Source organism: Apodemus sylvaticus, chromosome 1 (assembly GCF_947179515.1).
Source record: "Apodemus sylvaticus chromosome 1, mApoSyl1.1, whole genome shotgun sequence".
NCBI classification, from domain to species: Eukaryota; Metazoa; Chordata; class Mammalia; order Rodentia; family Muridae; genus Apodemus; species Apodemus sylvaticus.
In genome coordinates, this window is record NC_067472.1 from 107,996,625 (window position 1) to 108,022,523 (window position 25,899).

At 36.6% G+C, this 25,899-nt stretch overlaps 1 protein-coding gene across 1 annotated transcript in view; it reads right to left on the reverse strand.

The window, feature by feature from the left end:
* Window positions 1-25,899, reverse strand: part of Pak1 (p21 (RAC1) activated kinase 1) — a 123,770-nt gene that overhangs the window by 12,912 nt on the left and 84,959 nt on the right. Inside the window, 8 exon segments of the mRNA XM_052158304.1 lie at window positions 326-425; window positions 3,439-3,556; window positions 5,293-5,405; window positions 8,195-8,243; window positions 11,997-12,060; window positions 14,166-14,340; window positions 16,995-17,040; window positions 17,042-17,112. Coding sequence (XP_052014264.1) covers window positions 326-425; window positions 3,439-3,556; window positions 5,293-5,405; window positions 8,195-8,243; window positions 11,997-12,060; window positions 14,166-14,340; window positions 16,995-17,040; window positions 17,042-17,112 — 736 coding nt within the window.

Consider the following 25,899-nt stretch of genomic DNA (forward strand, 5'->3'; position numbering starts at 1 on the left):
GTGAAGTTTCATAAAACCTTTTTGCTTAATTCATTACAAGTCTATCATACTAGACAGAAAGTTTCTTGAAAGCTGGTAAAACTTTCGACCCTCAGCGCCTATCAGAGAACCACAGAAGTAGGGATTCAGGAGTGAAAAGTGTTATAATGTGTAAAAGAATTGAAAAAATAGTGAAAAGACACAACAATATAATACAGAGGAATATAAATATCTCATATTTTATAAAATACTGAAGTCTCTTTGATGAGTTACTACTATGTAATTACCATCCCAACAGAGATTTAGTCCCCCATGCAGAGTTACCATTCCTAAGACTCCTACTTACTTAACTTGACAGAGCCATCCATTCCCAGCAGAATATTGTCACTCTTGATGTCTCTGTGAATGACTTGGTTCGAATGTAGAAACTCCAAAGCTTGTAGACACTGTTGAAGTAGTGTGCACAGAAGACAGAGACTTATAATACACAGGACTAACAATAATTTAACCTTGTTATTTTAAGACAAAGGAAGTAAGGCCTCCAGACATAAACAGACTAGCCCCATATAAAGAGGCAAAGCCAGTTATATAACCAAGTCTCCTTCTGTCTCCTAACTAAGCATTTTAAAATTCCATGAGGCAGGGTGGGTGGGGGTGGAGGAGGCTGAAGAGATGACTCAGTGGCCACACTGGGCAGTGTACGAACTGCCTCTCACTTCACTTGAGGGGATCCTATGCCATTGGCCTCCTTAGACATCCACATACATGTGCACTTAACCCTCCAATCCAAACACACACACAATTTAAATTTTAATTAACTAATTTAAAAACTGGAGCTGATTTTATCTTATAATTTTTCTTTAATCAAAAGTATTTTAACAATATATTTTCATGTCTAGGAAAGGCGACACATGGAAGTGATTTTAGCAGTCAATCTTATTTTGGGGAAGGAAGTCTGTACTATTTGAGACACACTGAATTTGACATCCCAATGAAACATGAAAACAAATGTTCAGTGGGCACCTGAGTTTATCTTAAATTCTATACAGAAATATTTACAAATCATTTACAAAGACAGTTTTGTTTTCAAGTGCTGAGAAGTCAGACTATGACCTCACCAAGCATACATTCTTCCACAGAGCCAGCACAGATAAGACTTTTAAGTTTTAGTAATTAGTAATGAGTACAACAGGTAAATGGACATGAGAAAAATCTTGAAAGAAAGAAAAGAAAAGAAAAGAAAAAAGAAAAAGAAGAAAAGAAAGGGGGCAAACAAAAATCAAAAAAAAAAAACACCTATTGTGATGATTTCCCCAACACATATACACAAACTTAAACCCAACAGAATGGGTGACAAGCAGACTAATGTTACAATGGTACAATGAAAATGTCTGATTGTGGGCAAGTGAGATGGACGACTTAGTGGATAAGAGTTTGCCACCAAATGTTATGACCTGAGCTAGATTCCTGGAATTCACATGGTAGAGTTGTCCTCTGACCTCTACATGCACACCATGGCATGAACACACCATATACATACATATGCATACACACAAATGCAAAAGAACTTTTTAGTTAAAGTAAGCAGAATCTTAAAAATTTTAGATAAGATTTATACATTTTATGTTATGTGAGAGAGTTTTGTCAGCCTGTATGTATGTGTATCATACATACCTGTACGTATGTGTTTGGTGCCCATGAAGGTCAGAAGAAGCTTCACTATTAAATTTAAAGAATGATAATATCACCTATTATACAATGTTTAAATTTTGGGCCATGCTTTTTGTGGCTTTGGCACAATACTTGGGGTCAAACCCAGGGCCTTATGTACACTACTCTTTTCAGTTGATCTATAGTCTCAAGCTCCCAAGTGGTTTAAAAAAAAAATCCATATCTTTTAATAGTCACTTCAAAAATAAGCTGAAAATAGTGAACTATTATATAGGGGATGAGGTGTGGGAGCCACTGAGCATGTGTGGAACTCAGAGCACAGCTCTGAGGCTATGCCTCTCTCCTATTGCTAATGTTCAGAGGACTGAAATCAAGTTACCAGGCTTTCACTTCAAGGTTAGAGGTGAAAACAAATTACATAATGACGTTGACCCTCCAAAGGGCAGGGTCACATGTACACAATTATCCATCGTATCTGTAGCAATAAAATTTCATAGGAAGAAGGTGATGGGGTGGGGGGAGCTTTTGGGGAGGAATTATTTTAAAGGTCCTTGTATTAGTGGTAGAGTAAATGAAACCTGAATTTATAGGAATCCCAGCTTGGAATTAAAATGTTACTAATGCATTCCTTTCTCTTTAACATTGGCTAAATATACAACTATAATTTCATCTATATGCCTTAGGTTTTCTACCTTCAGACACTATATCAGACTCATCATAAAATTTTTAATCTCACTCTTTTTGTCAGTCTCCTAACTTTCTATCTCTCAGGACCAGGTAGCAGTGCTGCACACCTTTAATCCCAGGACTATTGGAAGGCAGAAGCAAGCAGATCTCTAAGTTTGATGGCAGCCTTATCTATAGAGAGAGATCCAGGACAGCCAGGGCTATGTAGAGAAAGCCTGTCTCAATCTCTCAAGAGCAAAACCCCAGCTTCAAGATTGATTATTCCCATCATTATCTTTCTGACTTGGAAATGTGAAAATATGCCCATCCTCTGCAGATACTGCTTCTCATGGAAACGTTCTGGAAGGCTTATTACAGCACTACAGACCTATAGATATCTAATTACAATGAGGAAAAAAATGAGAGTATCTATTTATGCTTCTTTTTTCTATTTATTTTGTCTAGAGTTATTATTTGCTGGTTTGCTTGAGAGAGGGTCTCTTATATCTCAAGCTGGCTTGGAATTTGCTATATAATCAAAGATTATCTTAAGCTTTTGATCTTCCTGACTTCAGCTCCCCAGTGCCAGGATGACAGGCAGATGTCACAACACCAGGCTGTTTGTCTGGAGTTACTTTATCCTAGAATTTTGCTGGCTTGCTGCTATATGTCATTTAGATGCATAATCCAATCAAGGAAGAAACCTTCTCTGACTATCTGAACTATGCCATTATCTTCTTTACTTCCTTCCAGTGTTACTTACTTCCTTCACAGTACACAAATCAGGGAGGCAGGACAAATGTATGTCCAAATAAAAGAGATAAAGAAATAGTATATGTTAGAATAGTTAAAACTGCAGATTAAAATTATGACTATTTAAATAGATACTTCTGGGTACTTTCTTTTTTTTTTTTTTTTTTTTTGCTATGGTCAGAATAGTTAGCTTCAAAGAAAAAAGTCATAATTGTAGAATTTATAAAACACAAGCATACAATATGAATGACAAATCCCAGAACTAACCTCTCCTATTTCCACAGAGCCCATACTGAAGCCTCTTTGGGGTGTGAAGTTTCATGGACAGTAATATGGAGGTCACTCCTCCTGTTTGATTCTTGGCCTTACCTCTCGGCACACAGCTGCTATCTGGCCTTCATCCATACAGGTTTCTGTCACCACATCTGTCAAGGAGCCTCCAGCCAAGTATTCCATGACAACCCATAGCTCATCTCCTACAAGGTAACTGCAGAAAAACAGGTATAGGGACAGGTATAAGGAACATTCAGAACACATTAAGCCACTGAAGTCAGTTTCAAAACCTTGGAAACTATCTCAGTCAGCTTTTGAAGAGTCTACAATTCCTTACTCTGGAAAACCACAAAATTTGGAGGACAGAATCAGTAATTTTAAGTTACTTAGGGATATGCCCAGACAAAAACAAAGTATACATAGTCTGTGAAGTCCCAAACACTAAGAATACTAAGTTAAAATATAAATCACATCTTATCACAATACCAGAGGATATCTCCTAAAATTAGAAAGACTGGCTTTACCCCCATGCCTGCAAAGTATCCAGGCAATACATGTGAAATGGAGGGGACTTGGAAGCCACATTACCATCAAAAGGGAGGGTCATGGGACCTCTTTGAGAGTTCTATTAGATCTGAGATCCACAAGATGATTACTGGGTCTTGTTCAAGACCCTAGCCCCAGGGTCTAGCATAGCAGATACCAGTATTTACTGAATAAGTCCATGAGTAAAATAATTTTAGATATATATATTATTTTAATATAATATAGCATAACATAATATATAAAGAGTAAAAGGGTGGTAATAAATTTTTTAAGAGCTGTAAAGTCTACACAAGGTTACTATGCTGACAATGGCTTTGAGTTTCTGTGAGTCTAGTTTCTTCAAATAAACCAAAGCTGTGGTTCAGTAGCCTGACTTGAGTTAGTACTGAATTTGAGATATTTGGATATTTCAGCCCCATTTAGGTAGCTTAGTCAACATTATCTCACTGTACACAAATGAAAAAGCAAGCAGCTGACTTGTTGTAACCTTCAGCAAAGAAGCTATGCTGGAGAAAAACATGTATTGGTTTAAGGTATGAGATCTGTCATCTTTTCTTCATCCTGATAATGGGACTCTTACTTGGCAGATGGGGACACCTGCAATAGTTTAACACTTACCTCAAACAACGGTAAGATTTTAATCCTGTTCTTCTGTAATTTTCTTCTGGTTGTGCTGGGAACCAAGCTCAGAGTCTCAGACTTGCTAGTCAAGCACTCTATCACTAAGCTACAGTAGAAAGTATCTCCCAGCTCAATAGTAATTTTTTAATGCGACGAAGACTAAATAATACATGGTAAAAACGGTGCAGGCATTAATTCCAGCAGTCAGAAGGTTGAGGCTGGCAAGCTAAAACATTTTATATTTCCAGTTTAATGCAAGTTTATATGGGGAGGGAATGGTACTCAATTTCAGTTGGCCACAAACATACTAGTAGTTAACAATGAAACAGACATTGGGGTTGGGGATGGCAGATGGGTGGGCTTTTGTTGTCTTTAGAAAAGCAAAGAGAACCATTCTTTCCATGGTGGTCAGATTTCAAAACAATATCCAGACTGTAGTAAGCATTGCATTTTAAGAGTATATAGACAATAAGAATTATTCAGGAAGGTGAGCAGAATAAGGAAATACTTAAATGTAGAATGGAATAAAGACATCAAGAAGTTGGGCTGAAAAGGCCAACTTACCTAAACAGAAAACATTAGAAACAGCAAAGAATTAGTTGCTAAAAGCTGTGGGGTGGCGGGGTTAACCATCACTCAGAGAGATTTCCAGCAATCAAGGAGCTCAGCACAGAAAATACTTAAATAGAAGCAGTTCCAATTGCTACCTTAATCTCCTCCTCTAACACTTAGGTTCCAAAAGCCTAAAACATCTGTGACAGAACCCACCCATGCCATCCATACCTGTCCAGGTAGTTGACAATATTTGGGTTTTTGTTTTCCCTCATAACCAGGATCTCATTAATAATCAGCTCTTTCTTCGGCTGCTGCTGAAGATTCATCTGTTTAATGGCCACCTGAAATAACAGCAAATTCAATGTGCACTAAGGGTCATATACATTTACTGAGGACATGTTTAGTACTAGACCTTAAGTACTAAGGAAAGCAATGATAAGGAAAACATTGTCTTATCCCTAAAGTAATTCGTAACTTATCAATGTTAAATGGTTTCAAAGGGAGTCTCTTAGTCAGTGACATGTAACATCATCTCAAAAGACTACTGGAAATATTCTCAGGTGCCACTCAAAACCTACTGAGAAGCACAAACTTTTAATAAGCCCCTGTGCTATTTATTCTGATACACATCAAAATTTGATACCTCAATATTAAAAAAAAAAACTTTAAAAACTTGCTAGAAAAATACTTGACACTACCTATTATCCTAGTACCCAGGAGGCTGAGATAGAAAAGAACTATACATTCATGACCAGCATGGTTTCATAGTTAGACTATCATTTAAAATGATTAAAAAAAAAAACTATCAGAACTTCAAAGACACTTCTAGTTTGTGTCTGTTTCTGGGAGCTGATCTTGTGCCACAGCTCTCCATACCTAAATACCCTATGGGATGGAGGTGTGTGTGTGTGTGTGTTTTCTCAAAACAAAGAATTTATCAACTTACTGCTTCTCTTTCCTTCTTAGCACCAATTTGTTGAGCCCTGTGCTTGATATTGGGGATTTGAAGCTTCCAACCAAACTCTGAAATGCCTAGATACATTCACATGTATGCATGCGTGCATACGCGTACACACACACACACACCTCCATCCCATAGGGTTACATTTTTTTTTTCCTAGAAATCTTTCTTTTCTTATTTAGTGGACAAGAATATGAACATCTACTAGAACTTCTTTCTAGAAGCAGTAATGAGAATGAAGGCTGGAGACTGGAGAGATGGTCCAGGGGTTAAGAGTACTAGTCGGCTCAATTCCCAGCACCCACATGGTAGCTCATAACTGTTTAAACCCGGTCTCAAGGAAAGAACAAATCCTTAAGGTACTCTCTGACTTTCTCATATGTGGACATGGTTATCATAGTCATGTGTATATTCTCTCTCTCTCTCTCTCTCTCTCTCTCTCTCTCTCTCTCTCTCTCTCTCTCACACACACACACACACACACAAACATGTATAATAAAAAATTTAATTTAAAATTTAAGCAATTTTTTAAATTTAATTTAAATAAAACAGGAAACCTGATCCATCCAGGATAGGCAATAGCACGTCTATAAAAGAAAAAGAAAAATAACTGGACTTGAACCCAAACCCTTAGGTTTGACTGTTATTTTCTAAATTTGACCAATCACTAGCTTTCTGAACCTAAGTCTCCTCAGAAATACATTGAAAATAATGCCCTACTCAAAATATGTTCGAGTTAAAAAAAAAAGGCAACATATGACTTTTACTTACAACATGTAAGCAAAAGATGTAGGTAATAAAAAAACCAGCAATGAATATGATGAGCATAGTAGTAGCCCATAAGCACCTGGTAAGAACAGCAAGAATGATGATGGGACTATCTGCTGTATTTACCTTATCTAACTCTTAGATATTCACAAGATTACTTATTAGGTAAACCTAACAACTCTTCAAAGTGTTTTATTTTTAGATACAGACATTGAAGCTAAGACACGTAAGAAAACCACCTATGATCACAGTCAATGCTCTCAGACCACTGTGACTCCCAAAGCTCTTCTAGTATGGTCTTTATATTATAAACATTACCTTTAAAAACAAGCTTGAAAACGATTGATTTTTAATGGATAGATTTCCAAGCACTAACATGCTAATCCATCTATGTGTGACAGACAAAAGCTCCCTTTCTTCCAGCTAGATTACAACTCCATAATCTTTCACAAAGACTAAGAGCATCAATCACACTAGCCTCACTACTGATATACTCCCCTGGGCAGGAAACAAGGCCTTCCTGACCACATTGCATTAGCCACTCTAATGGATTTGCTTCCATTCATAGTTTTGTAACCACAAGACAAGCACACAGCAAAGTCAAGCCTTCCTGTCGCTCACTCTCACACAGGCATTTCCAGGACTTCCAGGAACCACTCATCATCTGTGTCTCCCATCAAGGGTTACAAGGCCCAAGAGGCTAGAAACAGAGCAGGAGGGAGTCCTTAATACCTTAGCTCTGCTGTGACTCCGTAGCCCAAAATATGCATGATTCAAATCCAAAAGAGTCTAACACAGCTCTTGGTCATTTGGGCAAAAAAAGGTCAAATGGTTCACCAAAGGTAACAGAAATAACTCCACACAAACATCCAAGCCTGTGAATTCTCAATAAATTCTTAAGTATGATGATTTTTTTTTTTAGTTTTTTAAAGATTTTATTTTTAATTATGTGTATTTTGTTTGTGTCCATGTGTGTTTGTGCATGGGAATGTTGTATTTGCTGAGGCTAGAAGGTGTTAGATCCCCTTACAGGATGTTCTGAGCCACCCAACTGGAAGTTGTCTTCACAATCTACCACTATACCTGCTAACTATATCTCAAATCTACTAACTTCTACAACATCATCTCTTACCTGCAATTATACAACAACCTAGCTTACTTTGTCCATTCTTCCTGCTCTGACCTGTTTTCCACACTTGAGCTTTGTTAGCTTTTGCAAAATTTTAAGTCTTAGCATATTAGTCTCTTACTTAGGTCTAGCCTGGTAAAGAAACTAGAACTGTCCCACTGAGCCAAAAAAAGAAAAGACAAAAAAGCAGGGGGGGGAGGGGGAATAAAATTAACTCCAAATTAAACAAAAACTTGAAGTAGAAATAACAACAGTTGGTGATGAATACTTACCTCCTGCCCTGTGGCTACATCCATTGCAGTATACACTGTGCCTGAAGCACTGAAAAGAGACAGGAAAAGGAGGAAAACAAACACAGGGATTCAATGATATAGCATTTGTCTATGCAGCTCTACATCAACCTGGGAATATGTTAACCAAAGAGGCAAAAACAAATCCTCCTTCTGCAGCCCTCCTAGTCTCACATTTGAAAAGTAGTGTGTGGAGGTAAAGAATGAAAGCTTTACCTAGAACTTTTACTTTGTCTGACCTTGAGCAAGTTTTGACTCTGAGCTGTACTTCCACGCATTTGTAAGAGTTTAGTCCATGCTAACCACTAGGCCAAGTCCATAAAATAAAAGTGTTCAAAGACATTCATTTTTTACAACAGTTTGCCCTACTTCTGTCTACTCCCTTTGGAAACTTGCTTTCATCTGGTATAGTTCCAACTGTGAGTGAGGGGATGGAAAAGGGCCCAGTGAGAATTTCAGAATGAGGTGGGGAAGATGACTATTACATATTAAAATATAGCCTTTTAGGATATCAGGTTTTAGGATCTTTTAGGACCATCTTTATGTTCATTATTTACTTTTTGGAAATTCATTGAGCAATATACTTATATGTTACCTTTATTAAAGTTCACATTAAAAATTGTAACTAGACTCTGTTGTGGTGGCATCTGCCTGTAATCCTTGCAACTCAGAAGGCTGAGGCAGGAGGTTTGCCCAACTTCAAGGCCAACTTGTACTATAGTATAAGATCCTTTCTTAAAAAACAAAAACAAGCAAACAACAACAACCCAACCTACAACTAGTCAGGTGTGGTGGCATTTGCCTATAATCCTGCACCTCAGTAAACCAAAGGAAAAGGATGGACAAGACCTGCCCCACCCCCCCCCCAAAAATTAGGAGAGGGTAGGAGAGAGCTTCAAAGATTGATAGTCAGCTCTTGAGATTCTATTCTACAATTAATCTTTTAAAAATACAACTAATTTTTAACTTTTAAGAACTACGAAAATTTGGTCAATCCACATGCAATAGACTAAATAATTCTGAAGAATCCTTTCCCTCCTTTTTGTAGGATACCCTGACACATTAAAATCACACTTTTCAATCATAGCGAAATCAAAAGAGTTTGATCAAAAGAGTTCTATGGTTTGAATAAAATGCATTTTCAGTTTTTTAAAAAATGATATTGAACATACTTTTCCAAATATGTATAATTCCAGAAAAATCTGATATTTCCACTTCACCCTAAAAGTAAAATAGTTCCTGACAGAGACATGCAGATGTTTATATGCACACTCAAACACAAAGATGGGTGTAGTGAAGATGTGAAAGAGTTTCATAAAAGAGTGAGAGATACTATAGAGAATGGTAGAAATGTAATCCTGTCTACATGCAGTAACCAAAACCCTAATCTTACACCTAAAACCACAAATTCTATACATGTCTAGGTAATTTGCAATAAATATGTATTTGTAGCTATATAGATTATATATTATGCAACTTGTAGACATGTTGAATTCTGGACTTTTATAAGATGTTCTCAGAAAATACTAAAGTTATGTTTCCCACAGAAGTCAGGTCAATTTAGGAGGAAGTTAGTTGTATGAATGCCTTCTGGTTAGAAACTAGGGTTACCAGCTCCCTAACCATCTTTGACAGCTCAGCTCCCTGCATGTAAAGTGCAATTTTAATATATTAGCTATCAAATAAGAATATGTTCACTGATAGCTCTTTCTTCACTGTCTGGTCATCTTCGCCAAGAGATCTTTTAGTTACAGAATGTATGTCTATCTTCCTGTCCATAGAACTCTGTATTCCTGCTACTATACATCACTCTTTTTTTAAAAAAAAAATGTAGGTTTTATGTATATAAATATTTTGCCTATATGTATGTATGTATGTATGTATGCTATGTGTGTGCCTAGTGTCTGAGGTCAGAAAGTGGGAATGGGATCACTTGCAATTGGAATTATGAATGGTTGTAAGCTATCATGTTGGTGATAGGAACCAAACCCAGGCCTTTGCAAGAACAAGAAATGCTCTTCAGCACTGAGTCATCTCTCCAGCTACCATATATACACCATGATTATAGAGCAAATACATTATGGTCTTAGAGACTGAACAGTTTGGAACTGTATCTTCTATGTTACAAAGGTGAAGGAAGCTACATGAGCATACTGAGTAGCACTCTTATTAATTTCTACCTCAAGCAAACACACATAAGATCAGGCAGCTTAACAGTCTTCTAGTCTTTAAAGGGAGGGGCAGTGAAACAAGAGAAAATTGTAACAGTACCAATTCATTAAACTGGTATAGTATTTATATTTTTAAATTATGGAATCCAGCAACATTAATATAGGTGCTTAATAAATATTTCATTCTTGCCTTAGTCCTGGCAGACCTGAGAAACAAAGCAGAAAACATTTCATAGATGTTGTACATCTATTTTTTTTTTGAAGGCATATTTTGGAGGAGAAATGTCCTAAATCCACAATCCTCCAATTACAGATAAAGAAACTCAAATCTAGAGTAGGAATCCAACTTGCTAAACTTTGTCCATGTACCTTTTTGCTACATTCTTAATTAGATACTCAATTTAATTACCTAAAAACAAAATTCTATCAACATTATTGAAGTAGGTAAAACAATTTCTTCACAAAAATGTAAGCTATCTTTTACAGTTTGGACTCACAAAAGTATTATCTAGTAGGAAAACCATATGGATCAGGAAAAATGACATTGGTACAGCTAAAAGTTGCTACAAAGATCAAATAAAAAGCTCGATGTAAATAACAGATATAAACTATAGAATGATGTGCAAATGTAACACCCCAAACCCGTATTTTTACAATCCTTTAACACATTTTTAGAAACTTCTGGTAGCTTGTGAAAATCAAGACAAAAAGTTTGAATTAATAACAACACTTTGTTCCAAAGAAAACCTATTATATGAGCCAAACTTAATTTTTTTAGTTTCTTCGACAGTTCTTGTCTTTTGACATATCCATAAAAGTCTCATTATAAAGGTACAATTTACCTAAAATTTTGCATTAAATCTTATTCAAGAGTTTGATTTTTATATTTGTATATAGCCTACATTCACCACTAAGCTCCTTGCATGATTCTTCTATTCCCTTTTTCTTTGTCCCATTTGACCTCCTCTTCCCAGACAAAAGCTGACTTCTATGTTATAATTCTTTATATGCTTTCTGTCTCCTGCTGAGGTGAGATCCTTGAGGGCACACTATGTCTGATTCATGTCCATACTCACACTTCTCAACATACAAGAACTCAGTTAAGATCCGCTGAGTTCAATCAGTTCAATCTTCTAAGACAGCATATGCATTGTGGAATTAAACTAGAGAGTAATGGTCACAAAAATCTGTCCCCAAGCTAGAACAATACATCCCTTCCCACTACTATGGACTCCATAGATCTGGATCTTAAATTTCAAATCAGTGATAATAGGTCTCAATACTGGGGCAAATAGGGTTAATATGGAAAACCAGTTATAGTTTGAGAAACTGGTTTTATGCTAAGACAATAGGTGACTCATTTACTCTTGCTGCATGAGTACTTTAGTAAGGTCAGATAAACATACATTTCTCATATAAAGCATAATTCTGCAAAATTTGGAAGTCATTCTAATATCAAACTTCCAGATAGGTCAGGCAAAGTAAAGAAGGAAAAACAAGGTTAATGAGAGATAAGACAAAAACCACCACCACCAAAATACTAGTAAGTTCATAAATGCCAGTACATATAATTTTAAGACATTTCCCCAAAGAAACAGAATGCTGCTACTAACCCTTGTCCAATCTTCTCAAACCGTGTATACTTCTTCTTAGGGTCGCCCACACTCACTATGCTCCCTTTAAAAGAAACAAAGATCATGAATCATTTGTTCCAGCTCAAGATACACAAGAGTTCCCATGATCCTCTTAACTCCCTAAGCTGACAATTTTTTTTGAGCCCAGTTCCCCAAAAGCATACCAGCCAGACAATAAATCCCCCAATAAATCCCAACCAAAAGTTTTATATCCTTGACTGTGTTTTTTAATAGTAATTCCATTTCTAAACTCATAAGAGCCAATCATTTTTAAATCTATTCATTAACATTTACTCATTTGTTACATACCAAACTCTATGCTGAATGCTACAAATAAAGAGAAAGATGAGGCACATTTAAGACAGTCGTTACTGTCAAGAGGCTCAGTCTAAGGAAAAGACAGACAAATGGAAGGTGCTACAAAAATACAGTGATTGCTGTAATGAGTGCTGACGGGATGGGGAATAGAGAAAAGGCACCGACAGAGACCAGAAAGGCTTCAGAAAGGTGCTGTCTGGGCTGATTTTTATTATAAGTACAAGTGAACCAGGTTAAGAAAGCTAAGAGGGTTCTGTAGCAGGGGATTCTTTAAAGAAAAAAACCAGAAGTATGAGAAGTACAGTGGTATTCTAGAGGCTGGGAACTGAAACCTACAGAGGGAAGATACTTCTCCAAACTCACATATTAACTCGTGTCAGGGCTAAGAGTCTGGTTCTTAATCTCTCAGTCCAAGTAGCTTTTCCATTGATACCCCGACCACTAGGATTTATTACTTCTCACAGTGTTATTAAATCCTTTAATTTAAAACAAATCAAATGTAAATATTACTATTTAAAGTTGTAAAGAGAAGAGACTCAAAAAACAGCAGGAAATTGTCCAGGGCAGACTGTTTTTATAATGCATTGTATTACTATTTAGGGAAAAAATATGGTTTAGAGAACAGGCGTACATGTGATCACACAGATGCCTAGGAATGGCTTTTACTTCCTCATAAGGGCCCTAGCAAGGACAATTCGTAAGACAATAAACTAAACAAACAAAAAGGCTAAACGAGAATTATTAGAAAGAAATAGGAAGCTGCCAAACTAAAGAACCATGAACCTCAGCTTTAGAGAGCAATGTGAGCATATAAACTTGATCAAACTAGTCACATCAAATTCTTTTTCAATAATTTTCCAAGCCCCCCCCCAAAAAGAAAAAGAAAATAGAAAATGAAAATCAACCTATATCTACTGCAATAGGTGATATGTTCTATTTACAAAACACATCTTGATCTAACCTTAGCTGTGCCATTTTGCAGCTCTATGATATGGAGCAGGGTATAGACTCTTTGGCTCTTAAAACCTTAACTGCATATATGAGGATTATCATAAGTATCTTCACAGCATGACTATAATAAAATGTAAAAATTCAAGAAACTATCTTGCTTGTCATTTGCCACACAAAACATGTTTGTAAAACATTGGTTTCCCCTTCCTTCTTTTTCTACAACCATAATGGCAGAGCTGTCTTCTCCTAAGTCAACAGCAAGCAACAAGAGCACCCTTTTCAACCAGGCCTAGTCAATACCTTGGTCTTTCTCCATACAATACTCTAGACTACTCACAAAATAAAAGCTATTAGCTATGTCTATAACCCTCAAAATGAGCTGCCCATTCTCTCTTATTATGTCTCTGTCCTAAGGTAATAGACACCCAGAGCTGGTGAAACACAGAGAGGTGAAAGTTCAGATGATGAGCAAGCAGTACAGCCCACAGCTCAGACGTAAAACAGTCAGCCAGGCACATGGCTTAAACCTAGGATCCAGATTCTTTTTAAAGATTTATTTATTTATTTATTTATTTATTTATTTATTTATTTATTCATTCATTCATTCATTCATTCATTCATTCATTCATTTATTGTGAGTATATTGTTGCTGTCTTCAGACACACAGAAGAGGGCATCAGATCCCATTACAGATGGCTGTAAGTCACCATGTGGTTGCTGGGAATTGAACTCGGGACCTTGGGAAAGCAATCAGTAAATCTTAACCGCTGAGCCATCTCTCTAGCACAGTAGGATTCAGATCTTCATTGTAGCATTCCATCTCAATGATTAATAAGTCACAGACTAAGGGAAGATTCAAGAAAGCTATAAAGTGCTTACGTAATTTCTCTAAGATCTCCTCATCAGACATTTTAGGCTTCTTCTTCTGTTTTTCAGTGTTCCGAGTCAAAGCATCTGGCGGAGTGGTGTTATTCTCAGTAGGAGAAATAGGAGATGTAGCCACATCCCGAGTTGGAGTAACAGGAAGTGGTTCAATCACAGATCGTGTATATACCTGCATAATTGGAGAAATTTTGGCAAAACCAGCCTTTGTTAGCATAGTGGAACTTCTTCTAAATGTTCTCGTTTGAACATCCCAGGAACCTCCCACTTCACCACTCACCTCTCTCTTATATGTTAAAATCTGTGCTATTCCTCTCCTGAGCCCCAGCCTATTTACCCTGGATAAAACAACCTTCCTTTGCTCTCACTTTACAAGATGGGTTAGTGATGACCTTAGCATTGAAATAACTTCAAAGTTGCCAGATGACTCTCAGTAAAAATTTGGAGATTTTATCATTAAATGGAAACCTTCCTCACCCATGAGACTCTGTTTCTGAGATGAAACTCTTGTTCGTATCCTCTGTCACTTTGCAACACTTAACACTGTTTTTTATGGAGTTATTCCTTCAGAGCTGTTGAGCTTGTACCAGGAATTAACTACTTGATGACCTGGGCTTAATTCTCAGCTCTCATTACTATCCAAACGACTTCAGTCAGTTTACTTCACTTCGCTGTTCTTCAGTTTCCTTGTCAATAATACAGTGACCTACCTTATTTAATAATAAATCAACATGTGTGAATGACATGGCCATGAACAGCAGGTATTAAGTATTCAAACCTCAGCTTTGAAAGACATTGAATTTCCTATTTATTTGTTTAACAAATACTTGCTGAGAATCCCTGGTAAGCCTATTTCTGTACAAAACACTGTCCTACTCATTCTGAAGAAGGACGTGAGAAAGTAATTGCTACAAAAGCAAAGGAGAGATGTTGCTAAAAAAAAGGAGCAACTATATACTACTAAGGTTAAGAAGAAAATACTCTCAGGTTACATTTCCTTTTCCAGAAGATGTATATTTATCAAATTTTTATCATTAAAAAAGTCATAATTTTTTTTGATCATCTCTAGGGTCTATTGAGACAAAGAAGACACATTATTCCTTCCTGAGTCCTCTAACTAACTCTAACCCAATAAAAACCAAGCATTCAGATAAGTGTTTAAATAGAATCAATTAACAAATGCACATATCAAATCTTTCCACTGGACTGGCTTTCTGACTACTCTAGCAAAATAGTTTCTCAATATTTATTCCTATACCTGCAGAAAAATTATATCCCAGGTACTTAAACCTTTGCTTCTCTACCTCAAGTGCCTTGAGGAAAGATATTCTCTCTGTTCTCTATAACATTCACCTTAACTGGTTCTCAGTGCATGTCTATACATACACACAAAAATATATATGGTATGTACACTACTATGTAATGCAATCTGGACTTGGATTTAACTATCTACTCTCAAACCCTGGCGTTTGCTAAGTGACTATGGATAGATCGATTTAATGATCCAAATCTCATCTGCTTCTTCTATAAGTTAGGACTTAGCAGTATTTATTTCAGAGAAGAATGCTAAGAAAAGCAAGTTTGTCAAAGAAAAGCAAATTTATCAATATATTATTAAATATTTACTGATGCTTCTGCTCAAACTATATTAAAAAGATGAATAACACATAAATTATAGATAGATAGATAGATAGATAGATAGATAGATAGATAGATAGATAGATAGACAGATAGATAGATAGATAGATTTTTCTCTATTTAGAGGAGTTCAAGATTGAGAGAGAAAACTCTTAAATAAATATGCCTGCAAACCACAAACACGACACTCAAGGAAGATATTAACAACTCACTAATTTAGAAGGCTACTTTCTTTAAGGTAACTTTGTGACCTACAGACAAGGAAATCCAGATTCTATTTGTAAGTTCTTAGGCTAAGAGGTAGGCCATCTAACTGAATTTCCTCCACAGTACCTTCCATTAGTCATTTAATCAACACAGAGCTTAAGTCCCAGAGGGTTCTTTCATTATGCAGTTCTCATAATAAAAAGCCAAAACAAACATTAGTAGTGTTTCAGAGTATTATCAGATGGGAGATCAGCACTCAATGATGCTAAATCAAAATGCAAAGCTGCAGACTGGGCAAGTGCAGAAGGAGGGAGTGTGGCTATTCTAAAATGGAGGAACCTCAAAGGAAAAGAGAAATTACTATCAATATCCGGCATCAAAATGCACTTCCAATGTCCAGCATATTAATAGCACTAATGTATTTATAAACTCTCCCAGTTCTTTCAGGATTATCAAAAATGATGGAGAGGCTGATCACTGCATATTTAAAACAATAGAAAAAAAAATCTCTGGCAATTTGCTGCTTCCTAAGAAACCGGAATAATTTACTTTATTCTGAAAGTGAAATGTACCAGCTCTATATACCTTCCTAGCCTATCTGTAAAGAAAAGGTTAAGCAAACCAAGGTAAGACTGATATAAACACCAATTACCCAGAAAACTTTAGGAATAACTGAAATAACAAACACACCACATCTCTTTAGTCATGTAGAAAGTGGTCAAAACAAGTAGGCATAGTAGTGCATGCCTGTAATCTTAGCACTTTGGGAGAGTGAGGCAGGAGGATCAATATGAATCAAGACCACTCTGGATTACATAGTAAGATCCAGTCTTAAAACATGAGAGAGAGAGAGGGGGGGGGAAGTAGTTTTATGACTTCACCAGAGCTAGACTATGGATCCCAATATATCAGCCTCCTAGCCTTTCTTGCCACCCCTTATGTGAATGAATCAAATAGCTTCCAAGATCCCCAGAAACTCACAGATTTTGTGTGTTCTGGACGTGGAGCAATCACTGGAGGTGGGGGTAGCATCGTCATCATCATCTTCATCTTCTGACACTGGTGGTACTGCTGGGGTCTCAGACACAGTCTTCACATTCTATGCAGAAAAGGACAAAAATCAGCTGAACCAGTGGACATAGACCTCCAGTTCTTTAGAAGGTACTCAATTCTGACACCCCTTATGGTTAAAAGAAACCAAGACTCTCCACCTTTTTGCAGTCAGCTGTCTTAATCAGGCAGCTTCCTTCTCTTTTAACCATCACTATCCATTCACTTTGGAAGCTTCCTTTTCCCACCTAAAGACTAAAGAATAGTAAGCCAGCTTATAGTTTCCTTACTCGCCTTATACAATCAAATACTCAAAGCCATGTTCAGCTTCTTATTCTATGAATTTTACTCTTTATAAAGAGCAGAAAATAAGTTTAGAGAGAAAAATAAAAAGTATTTAATTTTCTATACTTCATCACTGTGATTATTTGTTCTTCTTAATATAGTAACTTGAATTCTAAATAGCACCCTCACTTCCTTTTTCCAAACTCCTGAACCTATTGTATCATAGGGTATGAATATGGCAGGCCCTACCTCAGTCAAGGTGCAGAACACTAAGATCTTTAATTCTAAAAAGGTCAATGGCTTCTCCCAGGCAGGATGTTCTTTCACTGAGCTTCAATCTTATCTCAGAATGAACTTTACTGATACCACTAATTAGATTTGCTAATTATCTGCAGCAACTTGATTTTCACATCAAACTGTAATAAAGCTAGATTAAAAACAACCAGATTCAAGATAAGTGGATCTAAACATGAGTAGTTGTTTTTATTGTTATTGTGTTAATAGTAGGACCAGAAAGGCAATATGGATTTTTCAGTAAACTGACATAAATTTCACTATTTTCATATGCCTAGATTACTGTGGTGGATTCTGTTAACATCAAAGGCATACAAATGACAAAAGGTGGTCCAAGTTCTGAAGTAGGTCACCATCAAAGACAGAGCCAGAGGGTGAGGCCCCCTCCTGCCTACCCTCTTAAGCTCCTGAAAAAGGAAAACCAAGAATTCCAACAAGTGATAAATTGAAGAATTCAGAAAGACTGAACATTTCATACACTAAGGAAATCCAATCTCAAATAATAAAAACAGATCATACAGAGCGCAAGACTTGGCAGTGTCAAGCACATATAAGCACCACATTATGAGGACCATAGGCAGTAGGTCATCCAAATGTTATCATGAGGAATGTGAAGGAAGAGTTATTTAACTTGAGGGAAAAGGAGGAGAAATGACGGGAAGGGAGGAGGAAGGAAGGAGAGTGGAATATTACACAGTAAGATGCTATCTCAAGAAAAAAAATGTAAATGAAACTGTAGAAACCAGAAGGCAATAGGGTGATACATTCTAAGAGCTAAAATTTTTAAAACTTACCAATCACAAAATCTATATACAATAAAACTATCTTTAAAAAATGGAAATGAGGGCTGGAGAGAGCTATCAATAAGTAAGGATATCTGCCATGAAGCCCAGGTACCTCAGTTTGATCTCAGGGACCCAAAGGGTAGAAGGAAAAAACAATCTCCTGAAAATTATCCTTTACCACCGCCCCCCAACACACACGGGCATATGCACACACACCCAACATATATGTATGTGTGTGTGTATATACCACTAGACTGAAAATAACATCAAATGGTAACTCAAATCCACCAGCCAAAATGAAGAAATGGTAAATATATAAGTAAGAAATATTCTACAAATATACATTTTTAGATTTCTGGTTGATTTTATTATATAATATATAATAGGTATTGTATTATATATTTGTGTATATGTTTATATATCATACATATCATATAATACATATATGTATATATTATGTGTAAATAACATGTTAATATTGTACAGTAATATATTAATATTATATACTACATATTATATAGTATATACATATATGTTATAATACACATATAATATACATATGATATATATATATATATACATATATATATATATTCATTTGTTTGAGACAGGTTTCTCTACATAGCCCTCACTGTCCTAGAACTTGCTATGTAAACCAAGCTAGCTTCAAACACAGAGATCTGCCTGCTTCTGCTTCCTGACTGCTAAGATTAAAGGTGCCCAATACATCTGTTGTTCTTTTATTAACAAAGACTGTATAAAGCAAAATCTACAATATTGCATTGTTGGGTTTCTAATATATAGAGTGTATTCATTTAAAGAAGTATATTTAAGTATATATAAATGAAAGGCAACAGTAGCTCAAAGAAGAGAGAAAGAAAAAACAGACTTTATTATGGGATCTTAGTTAACATTAATCTGAATTCTAAAGAAATTAAGTAGATTATAATAATTAAAATATATAGAATAATTCCCAGAGCAACAACAAAGAAATAGCTTTGATTACATTGATTTATTTAGTATAGAAGATTTATGTGCCACAAAATACATGTGGAAGTCAGAGGACAAGTTGTAAGAAATAGCCTTTTCTTTCCACCATGTAGGTCCTGGGAACTAAACTTAGGTCCCAGCACTTTAATGGCAAATGGCTAAGCCTTCTTCCCAGCTTGGGATTGGAGAATAGCTCCCTGGGAAAAGTGCTTACTGCATACACCAAGACCTAGAGATCCCTAGCACATATGTAAAAAGGCAGTCTCCTAGCCAGGGTTATCACTTCTGTGATAAAACACCATGACCAAAGCAATTTGGGGGAAGAAAAGGGTTTACTTGGCTTACACTTCAAACCATTGTTCATTATCAAAGGAAATCAGGACAAGAACTCCAAACTGGGCAGGAGCTGATGGCCATAGAGGGATGCTGTTTACTGGCTTGTTCCTTGAGGCTTGGACAACCTGTTTTCTTATAGAACCCTGGACCTCCAGCCCAAGGAGAGCACCATCCATCAGTCCAATGGGCTGGGCTGTTTGGTTTCTTTAAAAGCCCAGTTGTTATCTGTACATTTTTAAATTTAATCTCAGGTCTGGGATATGGGGCTGCTTTAGATTATCCACAACTGTTAACTATGATAGCCTTGTGCTCTGGGGGTGGGGGATTGGGCAGTGGGGGGGAGGAGGATGATCTTTGCCAGCTGCAGACAGTTTAAGTCTGGGAACTCTGGAGGGGGTATAATGCAAGAGCCCTGGGACGGGAGGTAGTCCAAAGAAGGCAGCTGCTGCTTCCTCCTGATTGTTGGTGTTGCAGTTAGCAAGAAGCTGGAGATATCCTGATGAGGAAGATTGGGCCGGCCCCAAGAAACAAGAAGTCCCTAATTAGCAGGAAGAAGTCTAAAGAGGTCTATGCCCCCTATCCCCTCTAACCTTCTTTCCCTCCTACCTTGTGCTGGAGCATTGGAAGGGAATGAGGTGGGTAAGTGTGGAGAAGGGAAAGAGGTGTGAGAACATGCTAAAATAGATAAAATAAATACACCAACACTGGCCTCTCCACTCATCAGTCACTGATCTGTAAGGCATTTTCTCCATTGAGAATCTTTGACTCCAATGACTCTAGCTTACGTCAAGTTGACCTAAAACAAACCAGCACAGTCAGGCATGTCTTCCTGCATCCAGACTTGACTTGTCTTCTTACATCTCTTAACACCAGAACTATAAGGTAGAGACAGGTGAACCCTGGGAGCTCATTGAACATCCAGTTTAACACGAACACTGAACTCTATGGTTAGTAAGAGACCCACTTTCATAAATGTGGAGAGTGACAGAAGAGAACTGGAACCAGCCTCATGAACCATCCTGTTGATGGCTCATCAACATGAATATGCAGGGATGAACATAAACATACACACTCACACACTAAAAAAAATTTCAACACAAAGCAGTAGAGGAGGAATTAAATGAAAATCAAGATCCATATGAAAAACTGGAAGCAAGTGAAAAAAATCCAAACAATAATTCTGTGAAATATCAATATTCTAAAGAACCCATGGGAAGAAAAACAGCAAACAAAACATAAACATATGTTTCCTACATAAGTTTAAAGCAAAACAGCTAGAAAATATGTACATAAAAGCAGTAGTCATAAAAGAGTGCAGTGGGTTAGAGTAACTAAACAAACACTGTAAAGAAACCTTAGCAGGCTGAAGATGTACCTCAGTGGTAGAGCACTTGCCTATCATATGAAGGGCCCTCATATGAAATGAGGCAGAGAAAATGAAAGGGGCAGAGAGACAGACAGACAGGGACACAGAAATATTACTAGTATCTAGAAGGTCATTTCATAATGAGTAAGAAGTAAAAACAATTGAAATACTAATTTTATAAACAAAATTTACAACATATGATCATAAATAAAATACTATGTAAAATAAGTCATCATATGTAAAGCAAGAAATGACACATTGAAGGCAAGAAATAATTCTATTGTACAGAGAGATTTCAATTATCCTTGGGGATTCCATTTCTCCACGCTCAATAATTAAGAGCCCAAGAAAAGTTATAGAAAACACAAACATTCAAGTTGACCTTCACATCCCATCTAGTATATGCAGAAAAAAAACATTCAACTGCACAAGTCACTATTCCACAACAGAAATGCTAGGCCACAAAAACATATCTCAATAAATGTGAAAAACAACGTTATCAAACAGTAGATAAGAAATTGATCTAGAAAATACAATAGGAATGGCCAATGAAAGATGTTCAAAGCCATATACTCTTTTGGACATAAAACCACAATAAGATATTACTTCACATGCACCAAGATGACTATAATCAAGAGACAGAAAACAAGAAGGGGTACAGGGTAATTAGAACCCTCATAATTGCTGGTGGGGATAGAAAATGATGACAACCCTGTGGGAAACAGTCTGGTAGCTACTTTTGTAGTCAGATCTTTATCAACAAAGAAAACTTACAAGATTCTTCTCTGGTTCTGACCTAGAACTTAGAAGAAATATTATAAAAAGAAAATATGAAGGATTTTTTTCTAATGGTCTGGCCTGTATTTGAATGCCTTGTCCCCTGTTTGGGAAGAATTAGTGTGGCCTGGTTGATGGAAGAAGGTCGCTGGAGACAGGTTCTGAGGCTTCAAAGACTAGTGCCATAATCTATGTATTCTCTGCTTCCTGTTTCTAAATGTGAGGTCTCAGTTGCTGCTCCAGTGCCACGCCCACCTGTGGATGGTGGTGTACTCCTATCCCTCTGTAAGCCCCCAAACAAACCTTCTTCCTGTAAGCTGGCTGAAAAGTAACTAGTGCACTATCCTATGGTCATGTTCACAAATAAAAAGTCTGAATTATGGAGGTGGTTATAAACCTCTAAGTTACTGAAATCACTGACCTTAAATTTATCTTAAATTTTATTAAACTTTTAGTATCTCAATCACAAATATAAAGACTTCCAAAACTTTTTAAATATGAAACGTCAACATAAAGGAGAAAAAAAACAAGAACCACTCAGAAAATAAACAAACACCCCCCCACCCCCGCACACACACACACACTCTCAAACAGGCTGATTAGGAAGGAAAAAAAATCAAAATCAAATATATTATTAATGTCTTCTAAGATAAGAGCAGATACTAATTCTATACACAAAATACAGTATTAAATTTTTAAATGAAAATGAATTTGGAAATTAAGCATGTAATAGAAATAAAACTCAATATGTATAATGAAAAATGAAGAAAATCTCCCAAAAATAAAAACTGAAATTAAAGGAGTTCCTGAAAAAGAGAACAAAGAAAATGAAAGATAAAGTAAAGAAAATAATTCAAACACATTTCCCAGTACATGAAAGCTAGAGTATTCATGGTGAATGAGTTTGTAACAAATGTATTTGTTCTTTTCATAATAAAAGATGAAAATGTGTATATAATTTTTTGGATTTTGGGTTTTTTTGGTGTTTTTTTTGGGGGGGGGGATTTGCTTTTTTTCGAGACAGGGTTTCTCTGTATAGCCCTGGCTGTCCTGGAACTAACTCTGTAGACGAGGATGGCCTCGAACTCAGAAATTTGCCTGCCCCTGCCGCCCAGAGTGCTGGGATTACAGGTGTGTACCACCACTGCCCGGCTGTGTATATAATTTTGAAAGTCAAGAATGTTAGTTGAGAAGATCCTATAAGCTTTTCAAGTGACAAAAAAAAAATACATTTATGAAATGCAAAAATAAAAATGGTCTTGGATTTAATAGTACTTTAGGTAAATGGCAAAAATATATTATTTTCCAAATTCTGATAAAAAGTATCAAACTAGAATTGTGTAATCAGTCAAAGTGTTAATAAAATATGAGGAAATAGAAAATCCAATTCCAAGATCCAAAAAATATTAACTATCTACTTCCTACTTTCTCAAAACTACCAGTACATGTCCTTTACCAAATGTCAAAAGTAATAATAATAATAAAAATTACAGAAAATAGAATATCAAACAGGACTGCCAAGACAACATGTGAAGAGAAGGCTTGGAAATAGTGTTATTTATTTGATGGTTTCTAGTCCTGCTGGGATTATGAAATAAAATGTAGTGAGGTGGGTAGCTTTGGGGGGCCCACACCATGGTATACCCTTGGGAAATTATTCCATGCAAAGGACCTGGGGAAAAGAGGTTTATTGGGGGAAGGAAGAGCAATAAGGACCTAAAAATGACAGAGGCAGGCAAGTGGACATGTAGACAAGCACACAGACAGGAGCAGAGCCATGACGGCAAAGAAAGGGGCCAGAGAGGGAAGGAGAACGGTAGAAGGGACACTGAGAACAGACAGAGATCTGGAGAACGGTAGAAGGGACACTGAGAACAGACAGAGATCTGGCTGAGTGGCCGGCTAGCCCTGTTATTCAAAGCACACACCTGCTGCACCTGATCTGCAGCAGGTCATGTGGTAAGAAGGTCATGTGGCAAGAAGGTCATGTTGTAAGCAATTGCTAGGTCCCTGAGGTAGGCCAGCTGAATGCCTGTATACTAACAACTGGACTTTTTAATATAAATTTGGATAAAAATGATAGATGTTAAGTGAATATTCTTAATCACCATCATCTCTGAGTTAATTATTATTATATAATGCTTAGTCTTTCAAAGATGATCTGTGTTTTATAAACCTTGATCTTCACATGCCCAAACATGCTTTTATTTGGACATGATCAAATGCTTATTTTATTAGGTATAGAATTTTTGACTCTATAATTTTCCTCACACCTCAAAGGAACCACTCCTTTATCTACCACTGCTAATAAGTAGTCTGATACTAATGTCTATGTTGGCTCTACACTGGCTCAATTTTTTTTAAAGAGGCTTTTGAGAATTGTGTGTATCTTTAGTCTCTGATTATGTGGCCTGGTTATTGACAGGCCTTTCATCTGAAGACTCAAGCTTTCCTTCACCTAGGGAGCTGCTGTATTTCCTTTCCTTTGAGTATGTATGTGTCGTATTTGTTTTTTCTTCTACTCCCTGTTCTCTAATTTGTTTTCCTGACTTGTGCTCACTGCCCCTTATTTTCAAATTCTCCATCTATTTCATTAATTTTCTGAATTTTATTTATGTGTAATTGTCCTTTAATGTTTGTTGATTGATTACATTTTTAAATTTTAAGAATTCTTTTACCCTTTGATTACTCCAACAATATATTTACAGCAGGTCTGATTTAATATGTACATTGTAGAGAAGTGGTTCCTGGCAAGTTTTTCTTTAGAACAATCTAGGCAAGAAAAAAAATATAAGGGAGGAGTCGCCCCTCCTGGGCATTAAAAAGTATGAGAAACCTCCTCTTGAGATGAATTTTAAAAGTATTTTTTTTCTCAGGAAAGAATCTCCACCTGGCACTATGAACCTGGTCATAAGCCCCTAGCTCAGGAGGTCACAGACCACAGTGAGGCCCTACTGCTGCTGCTATTGTTTTGTTAAATGGACAAGTTGTCAAACTGCCTTCTAAATAATTGCGTTTTATATTTATGGGTTAGTGCTTTTCTCAACCTTGACCAGAGACCTTTCTTTCTACAGTGGGCAGCAGTTAATGGTCATAATTATTCCAAGTGCTGAGAATAAGTCACCCACCATTGAGTATTCAGCTCTGCTACTATCCTTCTTGAAATACACCTTTGAGCTAACAAAAGATGAACACATGAATTCAGTTCATTACCCTAAGCTTCTTCCTAAAGGAACAAGAATAAGACTCAAGCTTACACTAAAAGTATTTTCTTTCAACTGCAGAGCTATGTTTCCCTTTCTTTACATCTATGGTAGAAATCTCCTAGTGTTCTTTCTTTCTTTCTATCTATCTATCTATCTATCTATCTATCTATCTATCTATCTATCTATCTCCATCTCTCCTCCCTCTCTCCCTCCTTCCCTAGGCACAATTCCCAATTCCATCTCCTGTAAAAATTCAGGCATGGCAGGGCGGTGGTAGCACACTCCTTTAATCCCAGCACTTGGGAGGCAGAGGCAGGCAGATTTCTGAGTTCGAGGCCAGCCTGGTCTACAGAGGTCCAGAACAGCCAGGGCTACACAAAGAAACCCTGCCTTGGGGGAAAATAAAAATAAAAATTCAGGCATGTGCCATGTACCTGGCTTCCAATTACCTGAAGTTGCTTCTGAACTCCTGCTAACAGGCTTTGTGTCTTTTATATATTCTTCACAATGGTTAGGTTACAATGACCTGTTTTGTTTTGTTTTGTTTTGTGTTGTTATACTATCCTTCTTGAAATACATCTTTGAGCTAACAAAAGATGAGCACATCAATTCAGTTCATTACCCTAAGCTTCTTCCTAAAGGAACAAGAATAAGACTCAAGCTTACACTAAAATGCACATCCAAATATTTATATATATTTTATTTAAAATAGTTTATTCTAGTTAAACTCTGATTGCTCTTATTTTATATTCTGGACCCTTAATAAGCCAGCCCTTAATGAGCAGGCTTTTGTTACA